General features: G+C 37.2%; 1 protein-coding gene across 1 annotated transcript in view; it reads left to right on the top strand.

Moving 5' to 3' along the window:
- The window catches only part of Myom1 (myomesin 1), a 128,999-nt gene that overhangs the window by 20,504 nt on the left and 82,832 nt on the right, over window positions 1-25,663 (top strand). Inside the window, exons 3-7 of the mRNA XM_005337118.5 lie at window positions 7,367-7,507; window positions 12,117-12,384; window positions 12,800-12,957; window positions 23,659-23,751; window positions 25,452-25,540. Of these exons, the coding sequence (XP_005337175.2) occupies window positions 7,367-7,507; window positions 12,117-12,384; window positions 12,800-12,957; window positions 23,659-23,751; window positions 25,452-25,540 (749 nt within the window). The remainder of the gene's footprint in view (window positions 1-7,366; window positions 7,508-12,116; window positions 12,385-12,799; window positions 12,958-23,658; window positions 23,752-25,451; window positions 25,541-25,663) is intronic.

Below are 25,663 nucleotides of genomic sequence, written 5' to 3'. Positions count from 1 at the left end.
GTTGAAAATTATATCTCTCCTTTCATTCTTTTTTTTTAAAGTTTTTTTTAGTTGTAGATGGACACAATATCTTTATTTTATTTATGTATGTGGTGCTGAGGATGGAACCCAGTACCCCACGCATGTGAGGCAAGCACTCTACCACTGAGCTACAACCCCCGCCCTCTCCTTTCATTCTTGATTTTAGTAATTTGTCTTATTACTCTTATTAATATTATTATTATTTATTTTTCTTTTTGTTGTCACCAAAGCTTGGTCAGTTTTCTTGATCTTTTAATTGATTTTGTTCATTTTTGTTCTGTTTTCTCTTTCATTGATTTCCTCTCTGATATTTACTCTATCTCTCTTTTGCTTATTTTGTGTTAAATCTTTTTTCTAGTTTCTTACAGTGGAAGCTCATTATTCATTTTGAGATCTTTCCTTATTTTCTAATATTGATACTTAAAGCTGTAAACTTCACTGTATGTACTGCTGTAGCTGTAATCCGTTCATTTTAATATTGTATTTTGGTTCTCATGTAGTTAAAATATTTTCTAATTTCTTTTGAAATTTTTTGACCAATGGATTACTTAGAAATGTGTCATTATTTTTCTGATGTCTGTGGATTTTCTAAATTTCTGTTGTACATTCTTGCTTAATTCTTCTGTTGTCTGAATATTATTTATTATTATCTATTATTTCATTCTTTTTAAACTGATTAAGATTGTTTTGTGAAATAGGGTATCCATTCTCTCTGAGAATGTTGAAAGAACAGTCACTCTTTTGTCATTGGGTGAAGTTATCTAGAAAGTTCAGTTAGGTCAAGTTGATTGATAATGTTATTTAAATCCTCTAGGTCCTTGCTGATTTTTTTGTCTAGTTCTTCTATCAATTACTGGGAGTGGAATATTTAAGTCTCCAACTATTATTTTTCAGCTTTCTTTTCTTCTTTCAATTCTACCATTTTTACTTTTGTATTTGAGGGCTCTGTCAGGTGCATATGCATTTTTATTTTTATGTTTTTCTGAAGAATTGACCCTTTTATCATTAGGAAGTGTCCTTCTCTGTCTCTGTAAGTGTATCAGTTTGTGCATATGCTTCTTGGGTTTTAAGCATCTTAGAATTATAAATTAACATCTTTCATTAAATTGGGAAGTTTTAGGTATTATTTCTTCAAATCGACTTTCCTGCCCTTTCTTTCTCTCCTCTCACAGCCATGACTCATATACTGGTGCATTTGACTTTGTCCAACTACTCTTTGAGGATTTTAATTTTTCTTTATTTTCTAGATTGAAAAATTTCTATCTTCAAGTTAATTGATTCTATTTTCCTTCATCTAAAATCTACTGTTGAGTCCCTCTAATAAATTTCCAAGTCACTGTGTGCTTTTTTGTTCCACAAAGTCCATTGGTTTGTATTTTCTAATTTCTTTTTTTTAATTGATTGTTCAAAACATTACAGAGCTCATGATATATCATCTTTCATACATTTGACTCAATTGGGTTTTGAACTCCCATTTTTACCCCAAATACAGATTGCAGAATCACATCTGTTACATACTCACATTTTTACATAATGGCATATTAGTGACTGTTGTATTCTGCTACCTTTCCTATCCCCTACTATCCCCCCTCCCCTCCCCTCCCCTCCCAACATCCCTCTCTAATTTCTCTTTGATGATGCTTTCTACTTTTTTTTTTTTGTATCAGGGATTAAACTTGGGAGCATTCGACCACTGAGCCACACCCCTAGCTCTATTTTGTATTTTATTTAGAGACAGGGTCTCACTGAGTTGCTTAGCACCTCACTTTTGCTGAGGCTGACTTTGAACTCACAATCCTCTTGCCTCAGCCTCCCAAGCTGCTGGGATTATAGGCGTGCTCACTGCAACTGGCTGATGTTCTCTACTTGTTGAATCACTGTTCCACTCCCCTCAGGCAGTAGGGGTGTGTGTGTGTGTGTGTGTGTGTGTGTGTGTGTGTGTGTGTATGTTTTGCAAAGTTCAGGTCATTTATAAGTGACCCTAACTTTCTTGCCTTTCCTCTCTGCACATGTGCACAGGTTTACATCCAGCCAATCATCTGTGGAAAACTTGGACCCTTCCCTCTTTCCCTTCTCAGGTGTGAAGATTCCTTTTACTGTCTAGTTTTTCCATATTCTTCTGTTAGATTTCTGACTGATCCAGTCTGCTGCCTGTCTTAACCAGGCAATCTCAAGCTAGCTGAGCTGATGGTCTTGTCTTGCTTATTTGCCACTTAGATTGCTACTATTAAAATTCTACTGGAAGTTTTATCATGTTTTGACCATATCAAGTCAGCATCCTCCTGCAGTAAACAGATCTTTTCATGCCTTTTCCCCACCTTGATAGAACTATCTTATGTACTGAGCTGGGGTGGGGGATGGGAGCAGTCTAGGCATGAATGGCACAGACTCCCACTGCTCATATGTGAAGTTCAGTCATTTTTTTAAAGAATAACCAATTTTCAGTGTAGTTTATGCTTTTGATTGATTTTTCAGAGCCCTGATTGAGTTTTTGACAAATGTGCCCTGATTTGTCATTGCTTTTTGAGAAAAGGAATTATTGAACTACTCATTCCATCATACTGGGAACCCTGCCTCTGCATTGGTAATTTTTAATAATTCATCAGCTGATTCTGATGTGAAACCAGAATCGAGAATCCCCAGGCAAGGGTGTAATTACAGGAAGATGAATCTGATTCTGTTGCATTCAATAAGCATTCATTGAACAATGCCAATCACTGGACATAGTACTGAGGACCCAAAGATAACTGGGACCATCCTTCTCCTTACACAGTCCAGTCATTGGAAAAGACAAATAGAATAACCAATTAATCAGTGTAACCATGACCATGTAGGGATGGGTGATGGTGGGTTTGAGAGCAAAGTTAGCAAAGACAATACTCACAGGACACCATTTTTCTGAAATGTGCTGATAGGTTGAATATTTTCAGAATGTAACACAGTCCTTAAACAGGTCGAAGCATGAATAAATTTATTTTTTCAACGGGGGATCAGGGATAATTTCCCCAAATTATGTTGTGATTATAAACATAACTGTAAAAGACCAGATTTTTAATTTATGCTACGTTTAATGAGGGTGTGTGTGTGTGTGTGTGTGTGTGTGTGTGTTTCTTTCTTTTTTAATTACTTGATTTATTTTTATGTGGTGCTGAGGATTGAACCCAGTGCCTTACACATGCTACCACTGAGCCCCAGCCCCAGCCCAAATGAGGGTTTATTTATTTATTTATTTATTTATTTATTTTTGGTTGTTTTTGTTGTTTTATTTTGTCTGGGCTGTGGTGATCTCAGAATCTCAGCTTATGATTCAGGAAAAGCAAATCAACATCAGAGTCATCATGGGCAGTGTGATGTGGTATTATGATCTCCTAAGAATGGAGTCCACAAAGGCAAGCTGTGGACATGTAGAAAGTAGCACTTTTTTTCTTTTTAACTGAATTCTATCTTTAAAATCTCCTAACAATTGAATCAAGTGAATTTATACAATACATATTCATTGAACTTAGAAATAAACAAACAAATATATATAGGTGACATGCCCTCAATGTTTTTTGATTAAGAGTGTTCAGTTATAACCTTTGGAGACCACCGATACAGTGGAAAGAACATGAACCTGAAAATAAGAGATGGGTGCTAATTCACCAGCTACCAGCTTGCTGTGTGAACATGAGCAAGGTATAGAGACTTTTGTAAGCTTTTGTTTCTACATCTGTACAATGAGGGACTTGGTGATCGTTTCTAGCTCTGGGATTCTAGAAAGGCTTTGTTCTTGCTTTTCCTGTCAAGCATTATTGTGAAGTTGTACAAGGAGAAAGTTATAATTTTTTCCTTTCAGTAGATTAGATGCACTTTTAGCCTATTTCTGAGTTCCTGGAATATTTCCAGAGAGTGCCTCTGGACCTTGGCTGCATCCCATCTCTGCGGTGCTTCTGGTCATAGTTGTGATAATGTCATACATACCAAGACACTTATTTAAAATCTGTTAACTGTAGACATATTAACAAAGGATATAGTGCAATTAGTGGCAGAGTACAAAAAGATGCACCTAGACACAGTTATGGAGAGACATCTAGGGATGTACACAAGTCAGTCCTTACCTATTGCTTAATTTCATTGCCTGCTTCGATGGAAATTTAGAAAGTTTCAAGATTTAAGCTGAGTAACATAAAGAATATCAAGTGTAGTTTTAATAGGAATAAGATCTACATAAATTGAAACATTTCGTTTAGTATCTACTCCAAAACTGAGTTATTAGAGGATTACTTTCAAAATTTACATACAACTAAAAGCCTAGGGGGTTAACAAAACCTTACTTAGGTTCAAAGAAACTCAAAATCTACATGTTTTATTTAACTCCCCTGAAAACATTTTTCAACTTTAAAATTTAGTAGTGTAAAATGTAGGACTTGGGCGTTCATGGATCATGACATAAAAGACTATCAACAGTCTTTACTCAAATGATTACACAGTTAGTTTTAAAACTTTGTGTTTCTCTAATTCATTTTGCTTGCTAGCTTTAATAAATAACTTGGCATTACTAAATTATCTATTCGTGTGACATTTTAACATCTAATTCTTCACTCACCTTTTTTATTAGGAATAAAAAGATGAAGAAACTTTAGAGAGTAAAACAAAGGTGGAGATCTTTGTGTTTTCTAAATAATACTGTTTAATACATAACATCATAATACTTTTTATGAAGTCTTTCGTCCAGATAAATTATGAAATGGAAACTAATGATAGTGTGACGAATCTTCAGCATCAAATTCAACTATTAAAAAATCAGTTGTGATTGATCAAATTATGCATGTGTATGTATGAATATAACATAATGAATTCCACTATTATGTTTAATTATAGTGCACCAATAAAAATCATTTGCTAAGATGATTTTTAAAATCATTTACCTATGAGATGGAATTACATTCTGGATGTGTTCTTTGTAGTAAATTCATCATTTTAAAGATCTGTCTTAAAGGAAAAAATAACATAAGAAGAAACAACATACCAAGAAGAATGACCAAAAATAGCTATTTTGATGCAAACACACACTGAAAAATAAGGTTATAGAATAAGACAGTAGACACTAGATTAGAAATACAGAGAATAGAGCAAAAACTAGCAAAATAGAAGTTAGAAAATCCAACTGTTCTAGAAATAGGAAAAGCACCAAGACACTTAAGCTCATAATTAATTTTATTTTGTATAGTAATAGAATAAATGAGCAAAGCAAATTACACTTTGAACTTGGATCTGTAGAAGCACAGCCTGTTCTCTGTGACCTGCTGGGGTATAGGATGCAGTCGTTCTGGTGCTGCCTGGAACAACCAGCCAGGAACAAATTTCACTCTGGCTTCCAATTGGTAACCAATCCACAAGCTTAACTTCAAGGTTCTAACCTTTAGTTTTAATGCTGATCATGGAAAGAGAGCTAGATAATTCTTCTCTGGGGGTAGGGGGCAGATAATGAGGAAAAGAATCTTGCCATTTCCATGGGACCATTCCGGAGGTTCAAAGACAATAGCCCACCCTGTCCCCCACCAGGCCTGGAGCCCCCGTGCCCTCTGCAGTTCTTTGCTGGCCTTAGAGTTCTGTGTAGCCCTACTTGCTTTCTCACACTGTTATTCATCCATTTTGTACTACGCGTCTGTTGGGACTCTCTTCTGCTTTTGATTTAGGTCCTCCCCCTTTGCTTTTTCCAAATGATTTTCAAAGATCAGGAAATGGTCAAGATTTGAATGGTTTGTTTCAACCATTCAAACCATTGGGTTTTCCCATGTAGTACTGTTCACATGCTTCTTCTTCTTTTCAAGTATTCTCCAGACCCGGGGCCATTATTTTTATTATTATCATTATTATTATTATTATCACCAATGTTTTAGAATAGTTTCGTCTTAACAGAAAAATTACAAGCACAGAACAGAGTTCCTGCACAATCTCCCCTTGTCAACATCTTTCCTTACCGTGTGCCCTGGGACTTTTAACCCAGTCCAGAGATTAACTCTAGGGTGTCCATGAACTCCTCAAATTTATGCCCAATCTTATGGTTGTATGTAAATGCATTTAATTTCATCCAGGAACTGAACAAGATTATGATAATACTTTTTGTCTTGTCAATCCTTTTCCTCTACTTCTGCTCTCATGTCACCCCTAGGAAAGGTTTAGGTTTGTTAAAACACTGACTGCCTCCCAGTGCACGTGTGTACCCTGGTGCATGGACAAAAGGGGTCTTTATCACACCCCTGTAATTCTCCGAGTTATTTGATGTCACGTTTTCATGTTCACATCCTATTTTAACTCCATCATTTGAAGAACCCAGAGTTCCTTCAACAATAGGAGTTCCTTCAGCCTGTAGGAGGAACATGAAGGCTTCAAAGTGCAAACTCAGAGTCCTGTATCAGAATCGCCTAGGATCCCCATTCCGAAAAGCGTGCATTTTTAACAGTCCTCTCAAAGGATTTGAATGCAAAATTGCATCAAAACTGGTTATAGAAGCCCAACATGGTGGTGCACACCTGTAATCCCAGCTGTTCAGAAGGCTGAGTCCGGAGGATCATGAGTTCAAAAAGCCAGCCTCAGCAATTTAGGGAGGTCCTAAGCAACTTAGGGAGGCCCTGTCTCTAAAGAAAATGTAAAAAAGGGCTGGGGATGTGGCTCGGTATTTAAGTGCACCTGGGTTAAATCCCTGGTACCAAAAATAAAATAAAAAACAACCCCCCCCCAAAAAAAATCTCATTTATATAGATTGCATAAATTTCAAACACTATCTTAACATTAAAAGATGTTTGGAAATATAAAATCTTTGGTCTTTTCCCTTGAAACCTTAAGGCAGAGAAGCCTTGAAAATATCATTTTCTTTTAGTGTCTATATAGAATATGTTTGTGTATCTGAGATCTATCTAATTCCATTTAAGTTCTTTTTTTTGCCATTATACATGAGCTGTCTCTTTTTTTTGCATTACAATTCTTAATACACCTTTATAGCACAATTTATCATATCTCTGTTTGTATATAAGGTATGTTGACACCTGATTCACATCTTCATACATGTATTTTGTATAATGATGACCGTCTCCTTCCACCATCCATGCTATTCCCCTTCTCCCTCCTTTCCCTCCCACTCCTATTCTCTATCTAGAGGTAATCTGTAATTTCACTTAAGTTCTAAAGATAAAAGATCATAATAACATGAATCTCTCATGTTAAGCTTCTGAAAAACTCTTCCTAGGTTAAAACTTCCTTTCATCAGTAGTTTGAATGTCTTCAATGCACTTTTTAAAATTATTATTATCTAAATGTTCAATGCACTTTTGTTATTGTTTAACTTTAGGGGTTTTTATTTCAGGCTTACAGATTCCAGTCTGCTGTTAGACGATTATTCATCCACGTTGAGCCCCAAAACCAAGAGAGCCAAGCAGAGCCTTCTGTCTGGGGAGGAGAAGGAAAATCTGCCAAGTGACTACATGGTGCCTATATTCTCTGGACGGTGGGTGTGCTTTCTCTGCCTGGCTTTGATTATTAGAATTGAAGAGTAAACTGTGTCAGATAATAATAGTAGCAACTAACATTTATTGAGCACTCACTATATAACAGTTGAGAAAGGTCTTAGGAATTTCGGAACTGTGAACCAAGGGAAATTCATTAGTTGTAAAAATGGATTTTCTTTTCAGAAAGTTTTGCCATCACAGAGGTTGCCTATGTGACCCAGAAAAGAAAGAAAGAAAGAAAGAAAACCATTAGAACTTGATGCTACTTATGTGACTAATGGGATGTAGAGCCTTGGATGCTAATGATTGAACACTAAATATAATCACTACAGCTAGTGTAAAAAGATTTTCCTAGGCACATGTTCACATCCTATTTTAACTATAAAGTGTTAAAACTATAAAGTGTTGGGTCAACTGGAAAAAAAAAAGAGTTAATGTTTAGGGAAATGAAAAATGTCTTGGCTGTTCATGTGGTTTTAATTATTATTCATTAGGGGAAAAACTGAAACATAATTTGAATGGAAAACAGATCGTTATCTATTTCCAGGTAAATTTCAAACAGAATAATCACTAAATCACACGTCTATGTAATGCCAATTTTCTGACTTTGTTATAAAAACTTTTTTTTTTTTTACTGCTAATAATATTCAAAGAAAACTTGTCTGAGACATCAACATGAAAGCTTAACAGGGACTTGCTGGACCTTGCCCCGTTTATTTTCTCTGAATGTAGAACTATCCTCATAGTGAAGGTGACACTTGAAGTCAAAATCCTCTCACAGCTAACGTCAGGGAAAAGTAGATCCTCGTTAAAGTCAGGAAATCTTTCGGTTGTGGTTTTTGCTGACTCTGTTACCTTGGGGTTTTCTTTCCATCCCTGCCTGATAGTTCTTTTCTGACTTGTTTCAGAGGTTCACGTTATAATCACTCTGAACTCAATTAGGAAGGTAAAGGGACTTGCTAGCATTCAAGTTTTCGTTTTTTTTATCTGACATCCTTGATTTTGTTTTTGAACTGAACTTTTCAGAGAAACATTTTTATAGTGCTAAATATGCTTGCCCAGACTAAGCCCATTCACAGTAATTTTATTTATTTATTTATTATTTGTTCTAATTATTTATACATGACAGTAGAATGCATTTTGATACATCATATCTAAATGGACTGTAACTTCTCATTCTTCTGGTTGTATATGATGTAGAATCACACGGGTCATGAAATCATATATTCACATAGAGTAATAATGTCTGATTCATTCTACTATTATTTCTAATCCCCATAGTCACTGCTCCCCGCTGTTGTGAATTAGCATCTGCACATCAGAGAAAACAATCTGCCTTTGGTTCTTTGGGATTGGCTTAGCATGATATTCTTCAGTTCCATCCATTTACCAACAAATGCCATCATTTTATTCTGTTTTAAGCTGAGCAATATTCGTGTGTGTGTGTGTGTGTGTGTGTGTGTGTATCACAATTTCTTCATCCATTCATCTGTTGAAGGGCACCTAGGTTGGATCCATAGCTTAGCTATTGGGAATTGAGATGCTATAATCATTGATGTAGCTGCATTGCTGTAATATACTGATTTTAAGTCCTTTGGGTTATAAACCTAGGAGTGGGATAGCTGGGTAACATGGTGCTTCCATTCCAAATTTTCTAAAGACTCTCCATACTGCTTTCCAGAGTGGTTGTACCAGTTTGCAGTCCCACGAGCAATGGATAAGTGTACCTTTTTCCCCTACATCCTCGTCACATGCACAGTATTTTAATGTACACTTGTATTCATTATAGGAGTTGGCTAGCCTAGAAGTAGAATGTTTTGGGTTTTTTTTTGGTTTTTTGTTTGTTTGTTTTGTTTTTGCTTTTTTCCCCCACTCTGTTTGGAAAAAAATTTAATGGGGCTGGGAGCGTAGCACTTAGTGGTAGAGCATGTGCTTAACAAGCTCAAAGCCCTGGGTTTAATCCCCTGCACTAAAAAAAAAAAAAAAAAAAAAAATCATTTAAAAACCACATCAACTTAGCCTACAAGATATATCTGATTACCTGAGAGGGCACAGAATGAAGTTTCTTGCTCCTAATGTCTTCTCGCTGTGCTTTCCCCACTAAATGGATTTGCATCTTCTAGGCCAATCCAAGAAATGATATTTCATAATACAGTGTGACAAAAGAAAATGTGAGAAAATTGATCTTCCAGGGTTTATCTCCAGTTCTTATTTTTTTATATGGATCGATCTCCTGTCTTTTGTTACTATGTTGAAAATAACTTTTCAAAATTGTGTTAATGATATTAACAATCTGAGAAGAAAATAGGAAAGCAATTAATATTTGTCGAATATCTATTTTATCTTGCTAAATCCTCCATACAACCCTGGAATGTATTAGCATATCATATTTTTGGAAAAGAGAGTCAATAGTTAGTGACTTGCTGGAAGTTACATGGTTGGTAATGAAAGAACTGAAGTCCTCCCAAGACTGGCCAATGCACTATCCATGTTTTCTGTAGTTATAGAATGTTTCTGGAAAACATCATTTCTTCTGCATGAATTCCCCTTCTTGTACTCTGGTAAGTTGATTTGGCTTTGTGTTAGCAATAAGGTTTCCCCCCAACACACATACATTGTTTTATTGATGCATTATAGTTGTACATAATGGTGGGATTTATTATTACATATTCATACATGCACACAATATAACAATATAATTTGGTCAATATCACCTCCCAGCACTTTCCCCTCCCTCCACTCCCACCCCGTGGTCTCTTTCCTCTACTGAGTACGTAGGCTGATTGCTTAGTTCAGCAATAGGTTTTGAATTTAGGCCATTAGAGATATGCAGAGTATTAAGAAGTTTTTAATTTATTTTTGCTTTATAGCAGTGTTTTGTTAACATATTAATACCACATTTCTTGCTCTTATGCCCAGATTACAGAAGGATATCATCAATATCCCATGTATTTACTTAAAGTAGAATATCCCTATTGACCAGGGCCCAACATATTTTTTTTAAAAATACATTTGAATTCTCATATTAAATAATTACATGTTTGGGGTTTTTTGTTTGGTTGGTTTTTGAGATTTAGTTTATTGACTTCCTTCTGCCCTCTGAGCACTCAATATTTCCACAGTTCAAGGTAATGAGATCTTATACTTGAAGTTCTTTCAGTTAGAGTTGTCTCAACTTGGGGCAAGACTAGCATTGCATATAGTCCGTCATGATATGTATCGAATCATATTATAGAGCCCATTTCAAATCTCTCTGTTGTATGTCGACTTCCATAGAGAATTCCAAACAAATTTCCTTGATGCTTTGTTTTGCATTCACTTATTAATTCTTTATTTCCTATCTCATTCAAAAGAAAATATTAGAGGTAATAATGTCAGGACACTAAGCTAAAAATTTTTACTTTTCTACTAAATTATAGTGTATATATTACTAAATTCCATAGTGTAGACTTTCTTGTTGATGTTTGGAAAGATAGAGAAAAAATTAAAATTTAATCACTAAGTTTAGTCAGAAACCAAAAGGACTAATGTTGTCTTCCAGATGTTTTACTAATATTCCATGAGAAATTTAAAACTTAGGCAAATACTGAGTTCTACTTCTCAGTAAACTGCACAGAGTCAGGCGCTGGGAACCCGTAAACACTGTGGCAGTATTAGCTTAAATTCTGAAGTAATTCTTATAAGAAAAATCAAATGTGCAATTCTGACTTAAGAGACCAAAGTAGATTTAATTTCAAGGGAATCTTCAGTATAATTAATACACTTTCTCACTGAAATATCTAATGGTGTTTTCAACAAAGGCATTGGAGGAGACTAAAAATAACCAGAATAGTTTTGGCAACATTAATAAATCACCACACGATTCTCTCATAAACAAGGACACTAAGCATAGTACTTTTGGATGTTACCACTCATCTGTCATCACCAACAAGTCCTTTTTATAAATACCACAACTTTCATTGCAAATTTGATCATTTCTTCTCATCAAGGCTATGTACAAGCACAAATGATTGTCGTATTAAACACACACTACATGACATTTACTATCTGAGAAAGAAATTTAGCAGGCATTGGCTCTCATGTAATCTAGAACATATTTAAACACTGAACATCTCTGAGCAGGACATTGCCTCAGCTGAGTTATGGAATCCAAATCAAGTAGTCATATACCAGGAGCATGGGCACATAAACTGGAATAAAGTCTTCTGGAAATGAAATCATAACTTCATGTATTATTGTATTTGGATACACTAACTAGTAAAACAGGCTTGGGCAAGTTATCTAACTTCTCAGAACCCAGTTACCATATATCTAAAGTAGAAGTGCTATTATATACCTCATGGATTTTCATGTGAATAAAATGAAATGAGATAATCTATGTGAAAAGCACCAGAACTTTAATACGTATTATTGCTGTTGTTATTGTGATCATTTGTTAAGGGGAAGACCACTACTATACGTGAAGAGTCAGCTCCTGGTTTACCAGATTGTTCTATGTCAGGTTTTTCTTGGTCACCATTCTTAGTTCTGGTTCCTTGAACTTAGTAAAAGGAGGCAATTTTATTACTGCCATCCCAATATCCACATTTTACTATTATTGTGTTCTAGCCAAGTACATGTCAGTGGAATTACAGATACGGAAGAAGAAAGAATTAAAGAAGCTGCTGCTTACATAGCCCAGAGGAATCTTCTCGCTAGTGAGGAAGGAATCACAGCATCCAAACAGTCCACGGCGTCTAAACAGTCCACAGTGTCTAAACAGTCCACAGTGTCCAAACAGGCCACGTCCACCCTTCAACAAGAAGAAACTTTTGAAAAGAAGTCAAGGAAAGTTGCAATTCGAGAAAAGGCAGAGCGCCTGTCACTAAGAAAAACAGTAAGTTTGATGCTGATTACAATGTAAGAAGTTGTGTTTGTGAGTAGATAAAGACTGACCTGTTTTCAACGAAGAAATACGTGATCTTATGGAAAAAAAGTAAGAAAACAAGAAAAAAGACATTAACATGTGTAGGCCACAGAAAGGCAAACTAAATAGTTTAACATTTCACAGAATTTCAAAATTTTTAAAAAATTAAGGTTTTAAAGACTTAAGAAATCCATCTTCTGGAAGTAAAATTCAAGTTTAAAATGTTAAGTAACTGCATTTTTTTTTAAGGGGGAGAGGGAATGGAAAAATAAGGTTCCAACTGGGAAAATAAAAATACTGGCTTCTACTGCTATTTTAGTAACAGAAGTTACTTTGTTTTTTGTAGTATTTTGATAATTTTGCTTGTTTGTTTGTTTGTTTTCAGTTAGAAGAAACCCAGGCATATCATGATAAGTTGAATGAAGACCATCTTCTCCACGCTCCTGAGTTTATTATTAAGCCTCGTTCCCACACGGTTTGGGAGAAAGAGAATGTAAAATTACACTGCTCTGTAGCTGGCTGGCCAGAACCTCGTGTCACGTGGTATGTCATCTTTATGAAAACTAGTAGAATCAATTACACAAAGTTAAGTTTACCTCTAGTGAAAACCTACGGCACTATCAATATATAAGGGTCAATGGGAGCATCTATAAGTTTGCAAAGGTTTTCAAAAAAATGAAAAGAGGATATTGAGATGAATTATCATGTATGGAAATAAGAAAACAATCTTGTATACATACAATCGATTATAATACTTTACAATTCTATTGTAATATGGGTCTTTATTTTATACATATTTGCATACCAAATTTGTCTATAACCTCTATGGACCATAAAAACATCTGCTTCCCTTGGCGCACTTTACAATATAGTATGATTTTGTGATCAGAAGCAATGTTACCTTCAAAAAACAACCTAAAATCCAGAAAGCTCCTATCACTCCCTCTTATGGGGGCTGAGGCCTCAGAGTACTTTCTGACATCAAACAAAGGACCTAAGACATCATTTTTCCATAAAGAATAAGCCCACCTTTTCTCCTTCCATTATACATTCTACTGCAATTGTCAATGCCTTTGTGATCCTTCAGCTTATCCTTTTCCTGTCCTATGTCTTGAGTATGGAAAAGGAAAAATATCTGCCACAAAGAGCAGAAATGTGAGAGTCATTGAGCAAAAAAAAAAAGGGCTGAGGATGTGGCTCAAGTGGTAGCATATACTCACCTAGCACACGTGGGGTACTGGGTTCAATTCTCAACACCACATAAAAACAAAATAAAGATATGTATCCACCTAAAACTAAAAAATAAATATATTTTTTTAAAGATTCACCTGCAATATCAATTTGCCTTTGAAAGTTTTGGATTTACTTACAATTTTTCTGTATATGCAAACTCTTTCAAGGGATTTTTGATTTTGAAAGCCAAAATATTAAAAACCAATACTGGCTATGAATTATTAAGGCAAACAATGTAATTTTTCAATTTATGTTTTATTTTTTTTAATTTACGTGTTTTAGAATATAAAAGTAAGTTAGAAATAAGACTGCCTTTGCCCCACCTCTCTTTGTGAGAGTGGAATTGCTTCATTTGGCTCTTTAAAGGAACATGTCCTCCTAAAACACAGCTCACTGGGCTGGGGGTGTGGCTCGGTGATAGAGCACTGGCTTGTGTGAGACTTGTCTAGTCCCCTAGTCCCTGGCACCACAACAAACAAAACTTGATTATTTCCCATCAAAAAAAGAAAATCCAAGCTTTATTATAGAAATCCATGAGTATCTACATCATGTACAGCCAGAAGAATGAGTAATTATACTGTATTTATATGTAATGTAATACAGTGCATTCCACTGTCATGTATAAGTAATTAGAACAAATTTTTAAAAATGCAAAAAATAAAAATGAAGAAATCCATGACTAATAAGTTTTCAACTCCCAGAAACATTATTCGATCAATAAAACTTCCTCTTATTTTGTAAATTAAAATATATTAATAATAAATGAATAAACAGCGTCCTTAATTCTGTAGATATAGACATTACATATTCTCCTATCTTTCTTTTCTTGCCTTTTAAGAATTAAAAGATATTTTTCAAAAGGGTGCAAAGTCATCTCCGGGAAATAAATCTTAATTTCTTAAGCAGTCATTTATCCTGTACAATGCATATGGAACAAGAAACCCAACCACCCATCACTGATGGTCTTATTAAGCCAGAAGGATGTGATTTCAGAGGCAGAACTCAGCATTAGACATTAAACTCCCTCCACTGTGCTTTGCTGGCCTGGCAACAAAATAACTGAAAAGCAAACAAAACAAACTCCCCAGAAAAAAATATGAGATGACCACACTGATGACCCTTAGAATCCTAGTTAAAGTTAAAAACAGCACTGCCCATTTTCAGTTATACTAAGAGCTAAGAAGTAGTACAAATTGTCCCCCAAATCCTTCACACGTGTCTTTATTGATTTTGCTTTGTCTCAGAGGATTGGAAAGCTGGAAGAGCTTCCTCTAGACTCAAAACCTTCTTTGATGCTTTAGTCATATATATATATATATATATATATATATATATATATATATATATATATATATATATATATATATATATATATATATATATATAATGTAGATGGACACAATAACTTGATTTTGTTTATTTAGTTTGTTTATGTGGTGCTGAGGATCGAACCCAGTGCCTCACATGCTAGGCAAGCACTCTACCGCTGAGCCACAATCCCAGCCCCAGATGCTTTAGTTTTAATTTCATGGAATTTCAGATTTCAGAGTAGCAACTCCTTTTAGCTTGAAGCAAAGCAGCCGTCACTGGGACTCAGTATCTTATTGTAAGTTCTCCCAGGAGGGACAGAATATTTCACAGAAAGTCTCATCTCGCAAACTGAATGAAAAAAATAAATATTAAAACAAACAAACAAACAAAAAACCCACAGAAGACAACTAAGAAAATAGCTAAACTACTTCGAAAACAAGATTTGTCCCTGGGTGAACGAAATTTGGATAATGAACTCACAGATAATCGACCGTAGGCTATGGCAATGAACAGGGTCAGATCCAGGTTTGTGGGACAGAAAACTTACACAATTTGGGAGATGTTCTTTACAAAAAAGACTCTAAGGTTGGTAGTATAAATTAGGCCTCAGGCCTTGCAGGGCCCCATCTTAGGGAGATACCCTTAAATGTAAGCCTCATTCATTTCCAGGTCAATCTACCTGTGGGAGTAGATTCTTTGTGGGATGTGTTGCCTTTTTCAAAAGTCTATCTGGAGCTCTAAGTTGTTTTGTAATGCTGGCAGAGTATTCCCTCTGCAGTAAGATTCTCCTCAAAGAGCAGGGAAGCCACAATCCAAACAAGAAACAAGGTTGACTGGTGATTACTTTGCTGCCATTTAGGCCTTTTTAGTACCTAATTGTAGCTTCTTGGGCCAAACCTTGAGTATAGTATGCAGGAAATACTGGGGATGCCCTTTCTGAATAGCAGGAGGTAAATGAAAAGAATATGTTTGGGATGACGCTTTAAGGTACACCCAGTCCTAACAGTTAAATCCTGAGTCATGTCTTTCAAAGGCTCGTGTGCAGGGGCCTGATTCTCTCAGAACCCTTTCCAAAGAGGGTTTGACTCCAAGTTTCCACTGGGCACAGTTAGGTCATGGGAATCCCTGAGGTCTAACAACTACCCTGACCATGTAGCAGCTACTCTTCAGCCAATCCCAGATTACGACTTCTATTTAAGTGGAACCAGAGGTTACCCAGAGGGCACTAAATGGCAGGAACACATGTCACTCATCAAGGCCAGGTGCAGGGAGGACGCCAGCACCGTCTTCTTCCCAACTCAGAGCAGAGGGCAGCCTGTTTATGAGTTGGATTCGATAGGAAAGTTGGTGGCAGAGGATGCTGAGCCACACCATGGTGAAACCAGCCACCTAGAGGGGAGCTGTGTCAACATAGAAGGAAATTATTTATGTAGTGGTAAAACCAAAGTTTTAACACCTGATAGGCCATTTTTAGGAAATAACTTGCATTATCATCTGTTAGGAGAGAAAAAAAAGAATTTATGTTTGTATTTGTTTAAAATTTGCATAATTAAATTTGCATAATGAAATATGTAAGAACCTGAGAGGAGCAATGGACTCTCAGGGAGGAGTCAAGTAGAAGGGGACATAAGGGATGGTATCAGGAAACAGGCTGTTGGCTCTGTATCTTTTATATCTTCTGGGTCTTGGAGCAGATCAGTATATTACCTAGTCAGATTTTTAAAATTACATTAGAAAGGAGAGAAGAAAGAAGGTCTTTTTAAAAAGAGAAAATTACAGACACACACCTGTAATCCCAGCAGCTCAGGAGGCTGAGGTAGGAGGATCACGAGTTCAAAGCCAGCCTCAACAAAAGTGTGGTGCTAAGCAACTCAGTGAGACCCTGTCTCTAAATAAAATACAAAATAGGGGGATGTGGCTCAGTGGTCGAATGCCCCTGAATTCAATCCCTGGTACCCCCCCAAAAAAAATAAAAGGAAAAAATTGTCTTAATTTTACCTTTTTTTTTTTGTATCAGGGATTGAAGCCCCGGGTGCTTAGCCACTGAACAACAACCTCAGCCCTTTTATTTTATGTTTTGAGACAGGGTCTTTCTAAGTTGCTTAGGTCCTCATTAAATTGCCGAGCCTGTTCTCAAATTTTTGATCCTCCTGCCTCAGCCTCCTGAGTTGCAGGGATTACAGGTATGCGTCACCATGCCTGGCAGTTTGGCCCTTTATTAAAGGGCCAGATTTAATTGGATTTCTGATTTGAGGACTAAAACAAATTTGTCAATGGAGTTTTTTTTTTTTTTTTTTTTTGGTACCAGGGATTGATTGAACCTAGGGGTGCTTAATCACTGAGCCACATCTCCAGCCTTTTTTATTTTTTATTTTAAGAAAGCTTTTCACTAAGTTGCTTAGGGCCTTGCTAAGTTTCTGAGGCTGGCTTTGAACTTGAGATCCTCCTGCCTCAGCCTCACAAGCCGCTGGGTTTACAGGTGTACACCATTGCTCTTGGCATCAATGGAGACTTTGATTGTAGCCTGCAGGGATATAGAGCAACTCATTGGACCAATATATTGGTATTAGTGAGTAATATTCATTTATTCACTCCACACCTGTGTTTTCAAATCTGTGTTGGGTCCTGGACTAGACCCTTAAACAAGATATTTGTTTGTAACTCCTTAGTCCAAAATAGGACACTTGATGAAAATGATCATTAAGCATTTTAATTCAAAACCTAGGAATAAAATATTTTAAATGTAGGAATATTCTAGAGATTTGTAAAACTTCTATATTTGCAAATTTTGAGAATTTGTATATTCTCTCATGAAATTATATGCATTAAATGTATTTGCAAGATTAGAGCTATTTACCATATATATTTAAATGTAGCTATTCCTATCATATTATCATAGGAAAACAGCCTGCACTTAAAATAGTTAATAAACATTATTTGCAAATTATTATCAGTTCCCAACCTAAGGGTTTGGGAGTTTATTTTAGGGTTTTCTTATTTAACTCCAAATCTATCCTAATGGGATAGATCTTTCAGATAATTTTAAAGTAGGTATTAGCTATTTATTCAATATTTAAGGTTGGATTTTAAGCACCAGTTCCATTTGTGGTGAGATTTAAAATGTTCAAGATCATTTTGGTATGAAATGTTTGTTGATTAAAAATAAAAACTATTACGAAGGCTTGATTGTGTTTTGCTCAGCCAAAGAGCTTTCACTGTAACTTCTCATTATCAGTCAGTCTGACATCTGAGCTGACATTTGTACAGAAGGTGACAAAATTCACTGGTGGCAGATTTGTTATTCTAGAAATACCTACAGTATCCTGAAAGCTCATTAACTGATAGTTTAATGAACCACTTGAAAATCATAATGCAAATGGCATACGTCTACATATTTGCAAGGATTTAAGAAATCCTTTGACAAATAATCCCAAGGTATAGATCACTCTCTAAAATTAGCCAATGACTGTCCAGTTTGGAATTTCATTTTCCAGAAATAACAAGTGGCAAAGTGTATACAGAGCAGGCTGCAGGACCTTCTTTCTTCTCTAACTGAAGACTGAAAATGGCCAGTCTCAAGTGACCCCAAACCTGAGTGTCTCATCAATGAAACTCCTTGGAGAATAGAATGAAGTTGCTTTTTGACTTCATCCTTTCTATTGCTTTAGCCCAGAGTTTCCTCCTTTGACATCCAGAGTTCCAGAGGAAAGACTGGAAGCTCCCCAGTCAGAGCGTTGTGTGTATACATTAAACCAATTTTCTTTGCCAGGTGGTCACATTACAAGAGTCCTTGAGTGTTTAGGTGGAGGAAATATTTAGCTGGGGGAAAGTCATCAAGGTGCTAAGTTGGGCAGTACCCTGGGAATTGCAAAATACCATTTTAACTCAAACTTTATAGAGATATGAACAGCATTGTTGACCCAAAGCCAACTTGAGTGGCACTCTGTCCCTTGGTCAAGCAGCACGTGCCACAGTATTTAGTGTCATATTGGTCTCCTTGTGCTGAGAAGAGCTACTGAAAACCCTTCAGGACATGAAAATATGGAGCAAGAGGGAGCTTCCTGGTGGAATATGAAATCACCTAAACCAGTCCAATCCAAGAACGTGCTAATCAACCTCTTCTACCCTGTCGTTTATCAAAATGGGGACTGTTGAAGATTAGGAGTGGCCAGAAGATTTCTTTTGACAATCCATCTCTGATCAAATAGTCCTCCTTGTTTAGAGCCCTGTGGGGAGACAGCTGCCCGAGGTGGCTTCTGGGCTGGCAGGAAACAGTTTGTGGTCGAGTAGCAATGCCTTCTGTGGGTGGGGGAGAGGGTTATGCAACTACACCTGCTGTGCAGTTGCGACTGTAGCTAGACTAACCCTCTTCAACTCACATCTGAGAGAAGCAAATGCCTCAGCTTTCTCTCTTTGTATGCACTTCTTTAAAATTATCCCTACCATGAAGGATATGCTTGTCAGAATTCCATTCTTTCAGAAAAAAATGATGAAGCTACAATTTATCTATTGCATCACACAGTAATTGCCTTCTATCTAATTAACCAACACTGAGTACCTACTATTTCCCCCATGACTCATCCTGCTTCAAGAGTGGGACTAGAAGTAAATATGGATCAGAGACAGTCCTCATCAAGGGACTGGCAACCTCGTAGAGGAAACACAAATCCAATCATTATTTTGATAAATCTTTTTTTTTTTTCAATTTTTGTGACATTTATTTTTTTTATTTTTTATTTTTTTTATTGTTGGTCGTTCAAAACATTACATAGTTCTTAATATATCATATTTCCCAGTTTGATACAAGTGGGTTATGAACTCCCAATTTTACCCCGTATACAGATTGCTGTATCACATCAGTTACCCTTCCATTGATTGACATATTGCCATTCTAGTGTCTGATGTATTCTGCTGTCAGTCCTATTCTCTACTATCCCCCCTCCCCTCCCCTCCCCTTTTCTCTCTCTACCCCCTCTACTGTAAATCATTTCTTCCACTTGTATTATCTTGTCTTCCCCCTCCTTTCCTCTTATATGTAATTTTGTATAACCCTGAGGATCACCTTCCATTTCCATGCGATTTCCCTTCTCACTCCCTTTCCCTCCCACCTCTCATCCCTGTTTAATGTTAATCTTCTTCTCAAGCTCTTCGTCCCTACCCTGTCCTTGGTTACTCCCCTTATATCAAAGGAGTCATTTGGCATTTGTTTTTTAAAGATTGGCTAGCTTCACTTAGCATAATCTGCTCTAATGCCATCCATTTCCCTCCAAATTCTATGATTTTGTCATTTTTTAATGCAGAGTAATACTCCATTGTGTATAAATGCCACATTTTTTTTTATCCATTCATCTATTGAAGGGCATCTAGGTTGGTTCCACCATCTTGCTATCGTGAATTGTGCTGCTATGAACATCGATGTAGCAGTGTCCCTGTAGCATGCTCTTATTAGGTCTTTAGGGAATAGACTGAGAAGGGGAATAGCTGGGTCAAATGGTGGTTCCATTCCCAGCTTTCCAAGAAATCTCCATACTGCTTTCCAAATTGGCTGCACCAATTTGCAGTCCCACCAACAATGAACAAGTGTACCCTTTTCCCCGCATCCTCTCCAGCACTTGTTGTTGTTGGACTTCATGATGGCTGCCAATCTTACTGGAGTGAGATGGTATCTTAGGGTGGTTTTGATTTGCATTTCTCTGACTGCTAGTGATGGTGAACATTTTTTCATGTACTTATTGATTGATTGTAAGTCCTCCTCTGAGAAGTGTCTGTTCAGGTCCTTGGCCCATTTGTTGATTGGATTATTTGTTATCTTATTGTCTAATTTTTTGAGTTCTTTGTATACTCTGGATATTAGGGCTCTATCTGAAGTGTGAGGAGTAAAGATTTGTTCCCAGGATGTAGGCTCCCTGTTTATCTCTCTTATTGTTTCTTTTGCTGAGAAAAAACTTTTTAGTTTGAGTAAGTCCCATTTGTTGATTCTAGTTGTTAATTCTTGCGCTATGGGTGTCCTATTGAGGAATTTGGAGCCCGACCCCACAGTATGTAGATCATAGCCAACTTTTTCTTCTATCAGACGCCGTGTCTCTGATTTAATATCAAGCTCCTTGATCCATTTTGAGTTAACTTTTGTGCATGGAGAGAGAAAGGGATTCAGATTCATTTTGATGCAAATGGATTTCCAGTTTTCCCAGCACCATTTGTTGAAGATGCTACCCTTTCTCCATTGCATGCTTTTAGCCCCTTTATCAAATATAAGATAGCTGTAGTTTTGTGGATTGGTTACTGTGTCCTCTATTCTGTACCATTGGTCCACCCGCCTGTTTTGGTACCAGTACCTGCTGTTTTTGTTACTATTGCTCTGTAGTATAGTTTGAAGTCTGGTATCGCTATACCGCCTGATTCACACTTCCTGCTTAGCATTGTTTTTGCTATTCTATGATAAATCTTATAGTTAGCAATTTGAACCAAGTAATCCTGATGATTGTTCATATTGTGTGGGATTTTTAAAGAGGAGTCTATTGAAGAAGTGGCATTTGATCTGAATCTTGAAGGATGAGTTGAAATTTTGCTTGGAAAGGAGAGTGAGCAAGGTGAAGAAAATGAATAACGTTTTGAGGCAAGGGGCCCCACACCTATTACTGCAGCTCTTTGGGGGCCTAAAGCAGGAAGATGGCAAGTTCAAAGCCAGACTGGGAAACATAGTGAGACCCAGTCTCAAAATAAAATAACAACAACAACAAAAATGAATGATTTTGCTTTAGAAACTCTACTAGTTTTCCATTGCTATAACAAAAACTAAGACTGGCTATTTTGTAAAAGAAAGAGATTTATTTAGCTCACAATTTTGGAGGCTGGATCCAAACAACAAGTTGCCAGTTCTGGTGAGTGTCCTCCTTAGCTCTGTCATAACATAACAAATGGCATCATGGTGAGCATTAATGCAAGAAGTGAAAATTACACAGTGTCAAAGACTAAGGAGGGACCAGGCTTGCTCTTTTATAACGATTCACTCTCATGGAACTAACCAGGGTCATCAGAAATACTTTAACAATGCTAAGGGTAAGGACCCAAATGACTTTGCACCCAATCACTTTTAAGAGGTTCCACTCATAATACCACCACACTGGGGACCAAGCTTCTGACACATTCCCTGGGGGACAAACCCATCCAAAAACCACAGTGGGGGCACAAGGAGTGGTGTGTGTGTGAGTGTGTGTGTGTGTGTGTGTGTGTGTGTGTGTGTTTGCACACGCATGCTCACAAAGAGAGAGAGAGAGAGAGAGAGAGAGAGAGAGAGAGAGAGAGAGAGAGAGAGAGAGAGAGAGAGAGAGAGGAGTTAGGGAGAGGAAAGAACTGGCTAATGCTGATATTCTTTCTGTCTCTTTCTACCATTTTCCCTGATCCTAAATATCCTTATAATCATTTCCAAAAGTATGCATTTCCATAGAGAGTAATTGGAAAATGCAGACAGCCATGGGTCAGGAGCCAGATTGTCTGGGTTTAAATCCCAGCTCTGCTCTTCCTAGCAGTGCAATGTGGGGCAAGTTCCTTAATTTCTTGATGCCTTGGTTTCTTCTTCTGTCAACCAAAGAAAGCATTACCTCATATGGGAGTTGCAAGGACTGAACTTACTGATTCGGCCTAGGCATAGAGCACTTGGTGAATCCTCTATCATTTGTGGTTGTTAGTATTACTTGTATATGTGAAGTGGGGTGTCTCAAAGGAAAACCCAGCTCCTCTTTGGGGAAGAATTGGTTTAAGGAGATAAGGGTGGTCTGACACCGTAACCACTGGCTCCTGAGAACATGAGGACATGGAAAGAATCCAGGTGCCATTTACAGATGTGTGGCCCGGCCCTCTCTCTGGGGACTGAGAGGCTTAACCACCCATGGAACAGTCAGAAAAAGAGAAGCTTTTAGCTTTTGAGAGGAGTTTCCTTTTCTACTTTATAAGATTTTCCAAAGTAAGAACCATGTTTGTTTATGACATAGAATAAGCCACTTAAATATAATGATCTTTCAGTATAATGACGTTGTTTTGAATAATGACATGCAAGAATGTTAGCAAGAGAAACATTTTACTTTCATCTCACACAGGGAGCCAAACATGAAACCTCCATTGTTATGTCTACAATGGTCAATTTTTAGCTTTCTTTTTATTGACACATACACAACAAAGTGTATGTTACATACAATTATGGAGTTTTGGTGAATTTTAGACTGTGTACACCTCTAACAAGAAACCTGCGTAACAACACCCAAATCAAGAAACCAGACTTTATCAGTATCCAAGATGCCTTCTTTACACCCCACCCTTCACCCCAGGAAATAACTATCCTGACCTTCCGCTGCATTATCTGGTCTTTTTGGTTTTGCACTTATTACACTCTGTGCTCTTTTGTAATCGGGTTTTTCCATTAACAAGAGGTACATAAGATTCATCCATATTGTTCTGGATGGTTCATGTTTTTCAAGTAAATTTTATGGAAGAAGGGAAAGTACTTCAGCAAGAAATTGCACTGTATTGCAAGTGCATTTTCTTTAAGCTCATATAATTTATATTTATTAAATAGATGCCACCGCTATCCTCAGGGCCTTGTTTATAGAAGTTGTCCCCACAAGAAGAAGAATTGGATGTGTGTGTTTAATCATGTAGTTATTTGCACTTCAGTAGATTCATTTCATTTCCATCATCTTACAGGTATAAAAATCAAGTGCCAATAAACGTCCATGCAAACCCTGGAAAGTATATTATTGAAAGTCGATATGGAATGCACACTCTGGAAATCAACACGTAAGAGAACATCAGTGTTTGTGTGTGTCATCCAACAATCGTTCGGGGAAGTTCGTCATCACCCCAGTTAACAGTCACTCTCTGCTTCTCCTCCCAGGGCAGCCTGATGACAGTAGGAAGCTTCTTAAACACCCACAAGTGATCCTCATGACTAATCCTTACCATGCCCACACTGCCTGCCAATGTGATTTTATATTTGAATTTAGTCAAAGATGAGGAGGAAAATTAATTTATATATTTTTATTCATATTTTCATTACTGGAGAAATTTCCATAGACATCAGCAAGAAAATATGTTGTATAAATAGTCATTTCTCTCCGGTTATCCTTTCAGAGTCCTGAATCAACATCATCGTCATACTCTTGATTTTAATCAATCAAAGGCCATAGAGATTGGGGTAGGTGGCATTGAAAGGTTGGACTTGGAGATAAGGTTCTGCCTTTCCTTCAGCTTACCAGGAGCTGTGGAAAACCATATGCCTTGTCAATCTATGTATGTAGACATTGGGATGTTTGAGGGTATAGCAAAAATCTAAAGCAAAATCTGAGCATGGATCCCAAACCAAAATTTCCAAGTCCTCAAAGGTTTATTGTCTCCCCTAATGGTATTGCAACCCACACCAAATTTTATGGATTAAAAAAAAAATTAAGCAAGCTCTAATCCTTTTCACTTTAGATAAAACCATAGGGTGCTGAGATGTCCAAGTGAAATTTCCATCATTCTATTCTCAAAAGATTTGTATTTTTCTCCCCAGATCAGAGGTGTTGGCCCAAGTGACACCAGGCTTCAAACAGAACCCAGGGGCCTGTGTTGTTCACCAAGCACTGACTCTGATCTAAGTCACACCACTTCTGCCAAGGGTGGTTCTACTGATGCAACCATGAACAATGTGGCTGCTTTCAAAATTAAAAAACTATGAGACAGACTACTGTATTTGCCTTCCTGGGTTCTGTTGCTGTCTGTAAAATTTCTATAAGAAGAAGTAAGTTTATACAAATGAAACCAAACCTTGAGGAACAATGGAGAACATGGGGAACTGGTGGGATGAGATACAAAACAGCCTTCTTTGAAATCTTAGCCAGTTCCTCTCTCTCTGTGAGATCCCTTTCTCCCTAATTCCATTTTTATAAAACATTCCAATGGGCATTTCTTGGGTTAGGCTGTAGGCTGAAATTCCAAGTGCACCCCAAAGGTAGTAAAATTGGAGCATAAACACTCGCTGGTGTTTTGAAACTAAAACATAGAACCATACGTGAAACCAACCTCGCTCAGGTTTATGGCTCAGGGAGACTGTGGGAATTGAGGGGCTGCTTCTTTCTCTTCCCTGGGCCCCCAGACTGAAACTCACCACAAAAGACCGGGCAGCAGGGCAGCCAGACCCTCTGGTGCGTCTCCAGGTAGTTACCTGCCACAAAACACGTGGCTGGACATTTTCTCCTACCAAAACAGCTTTAGATAAGTTTACCGTAGTGTTGTTCCCACTGAGCTGCTGGCATGGGACTGCAGTAGGTCTCTTGCACTGTATGAAATCCCACAGGTAATCAGACCAGAGACAGTAGCTTCATGGAGAGCCCCTCAAAACCACATGTTGGCCACTGAGTGGCAGTGTGCTGTGTGTGCCAAGAGTGCCCCAATAGAAGAGCCAGTAATTACCCAGGTCTGTCACCGTGACGGCCATTTGTTTCTCTATGTTCTTTCAGATGTGATTTTGAAGACACGGCTCAGTACCGGGCCTCAGCGATGAACGTTAAAGGAGAGCTTTCAGCATATGCGTCAGTTGTGGTAAAGAGTAGGTTTGCTGCATTTGTTTTATTCAAAGTGTTTTTTTTTTTTCTTTTAACAAAAATTTGTTCCGATTGTTTAAAAAAAAAATCAGGAAGTTGATCATGAATCAGTTCACATGTATTTCTCT

The sequence above is a fragment of the Ictidomys tridecemlineatus genome, chromosome 13, assembly GCF_052094955.1.
Source record: "Ictidomys tridecemlineatus isolate mIctTri1 chromosome 13, mIctTri1.hap1, whole genome shotgun sequence".
In the NCBI taxonomy this organism is placed as follows: Eukaryota; Metazoa; Chordata; class Mammalia; order Rodentia; family Sciuridae; genus Ictidomys; species Ictidomys tridecemlineatus.
This window is presented reverse-complemented; position numbering and strand designations above follow the sequence as displayed.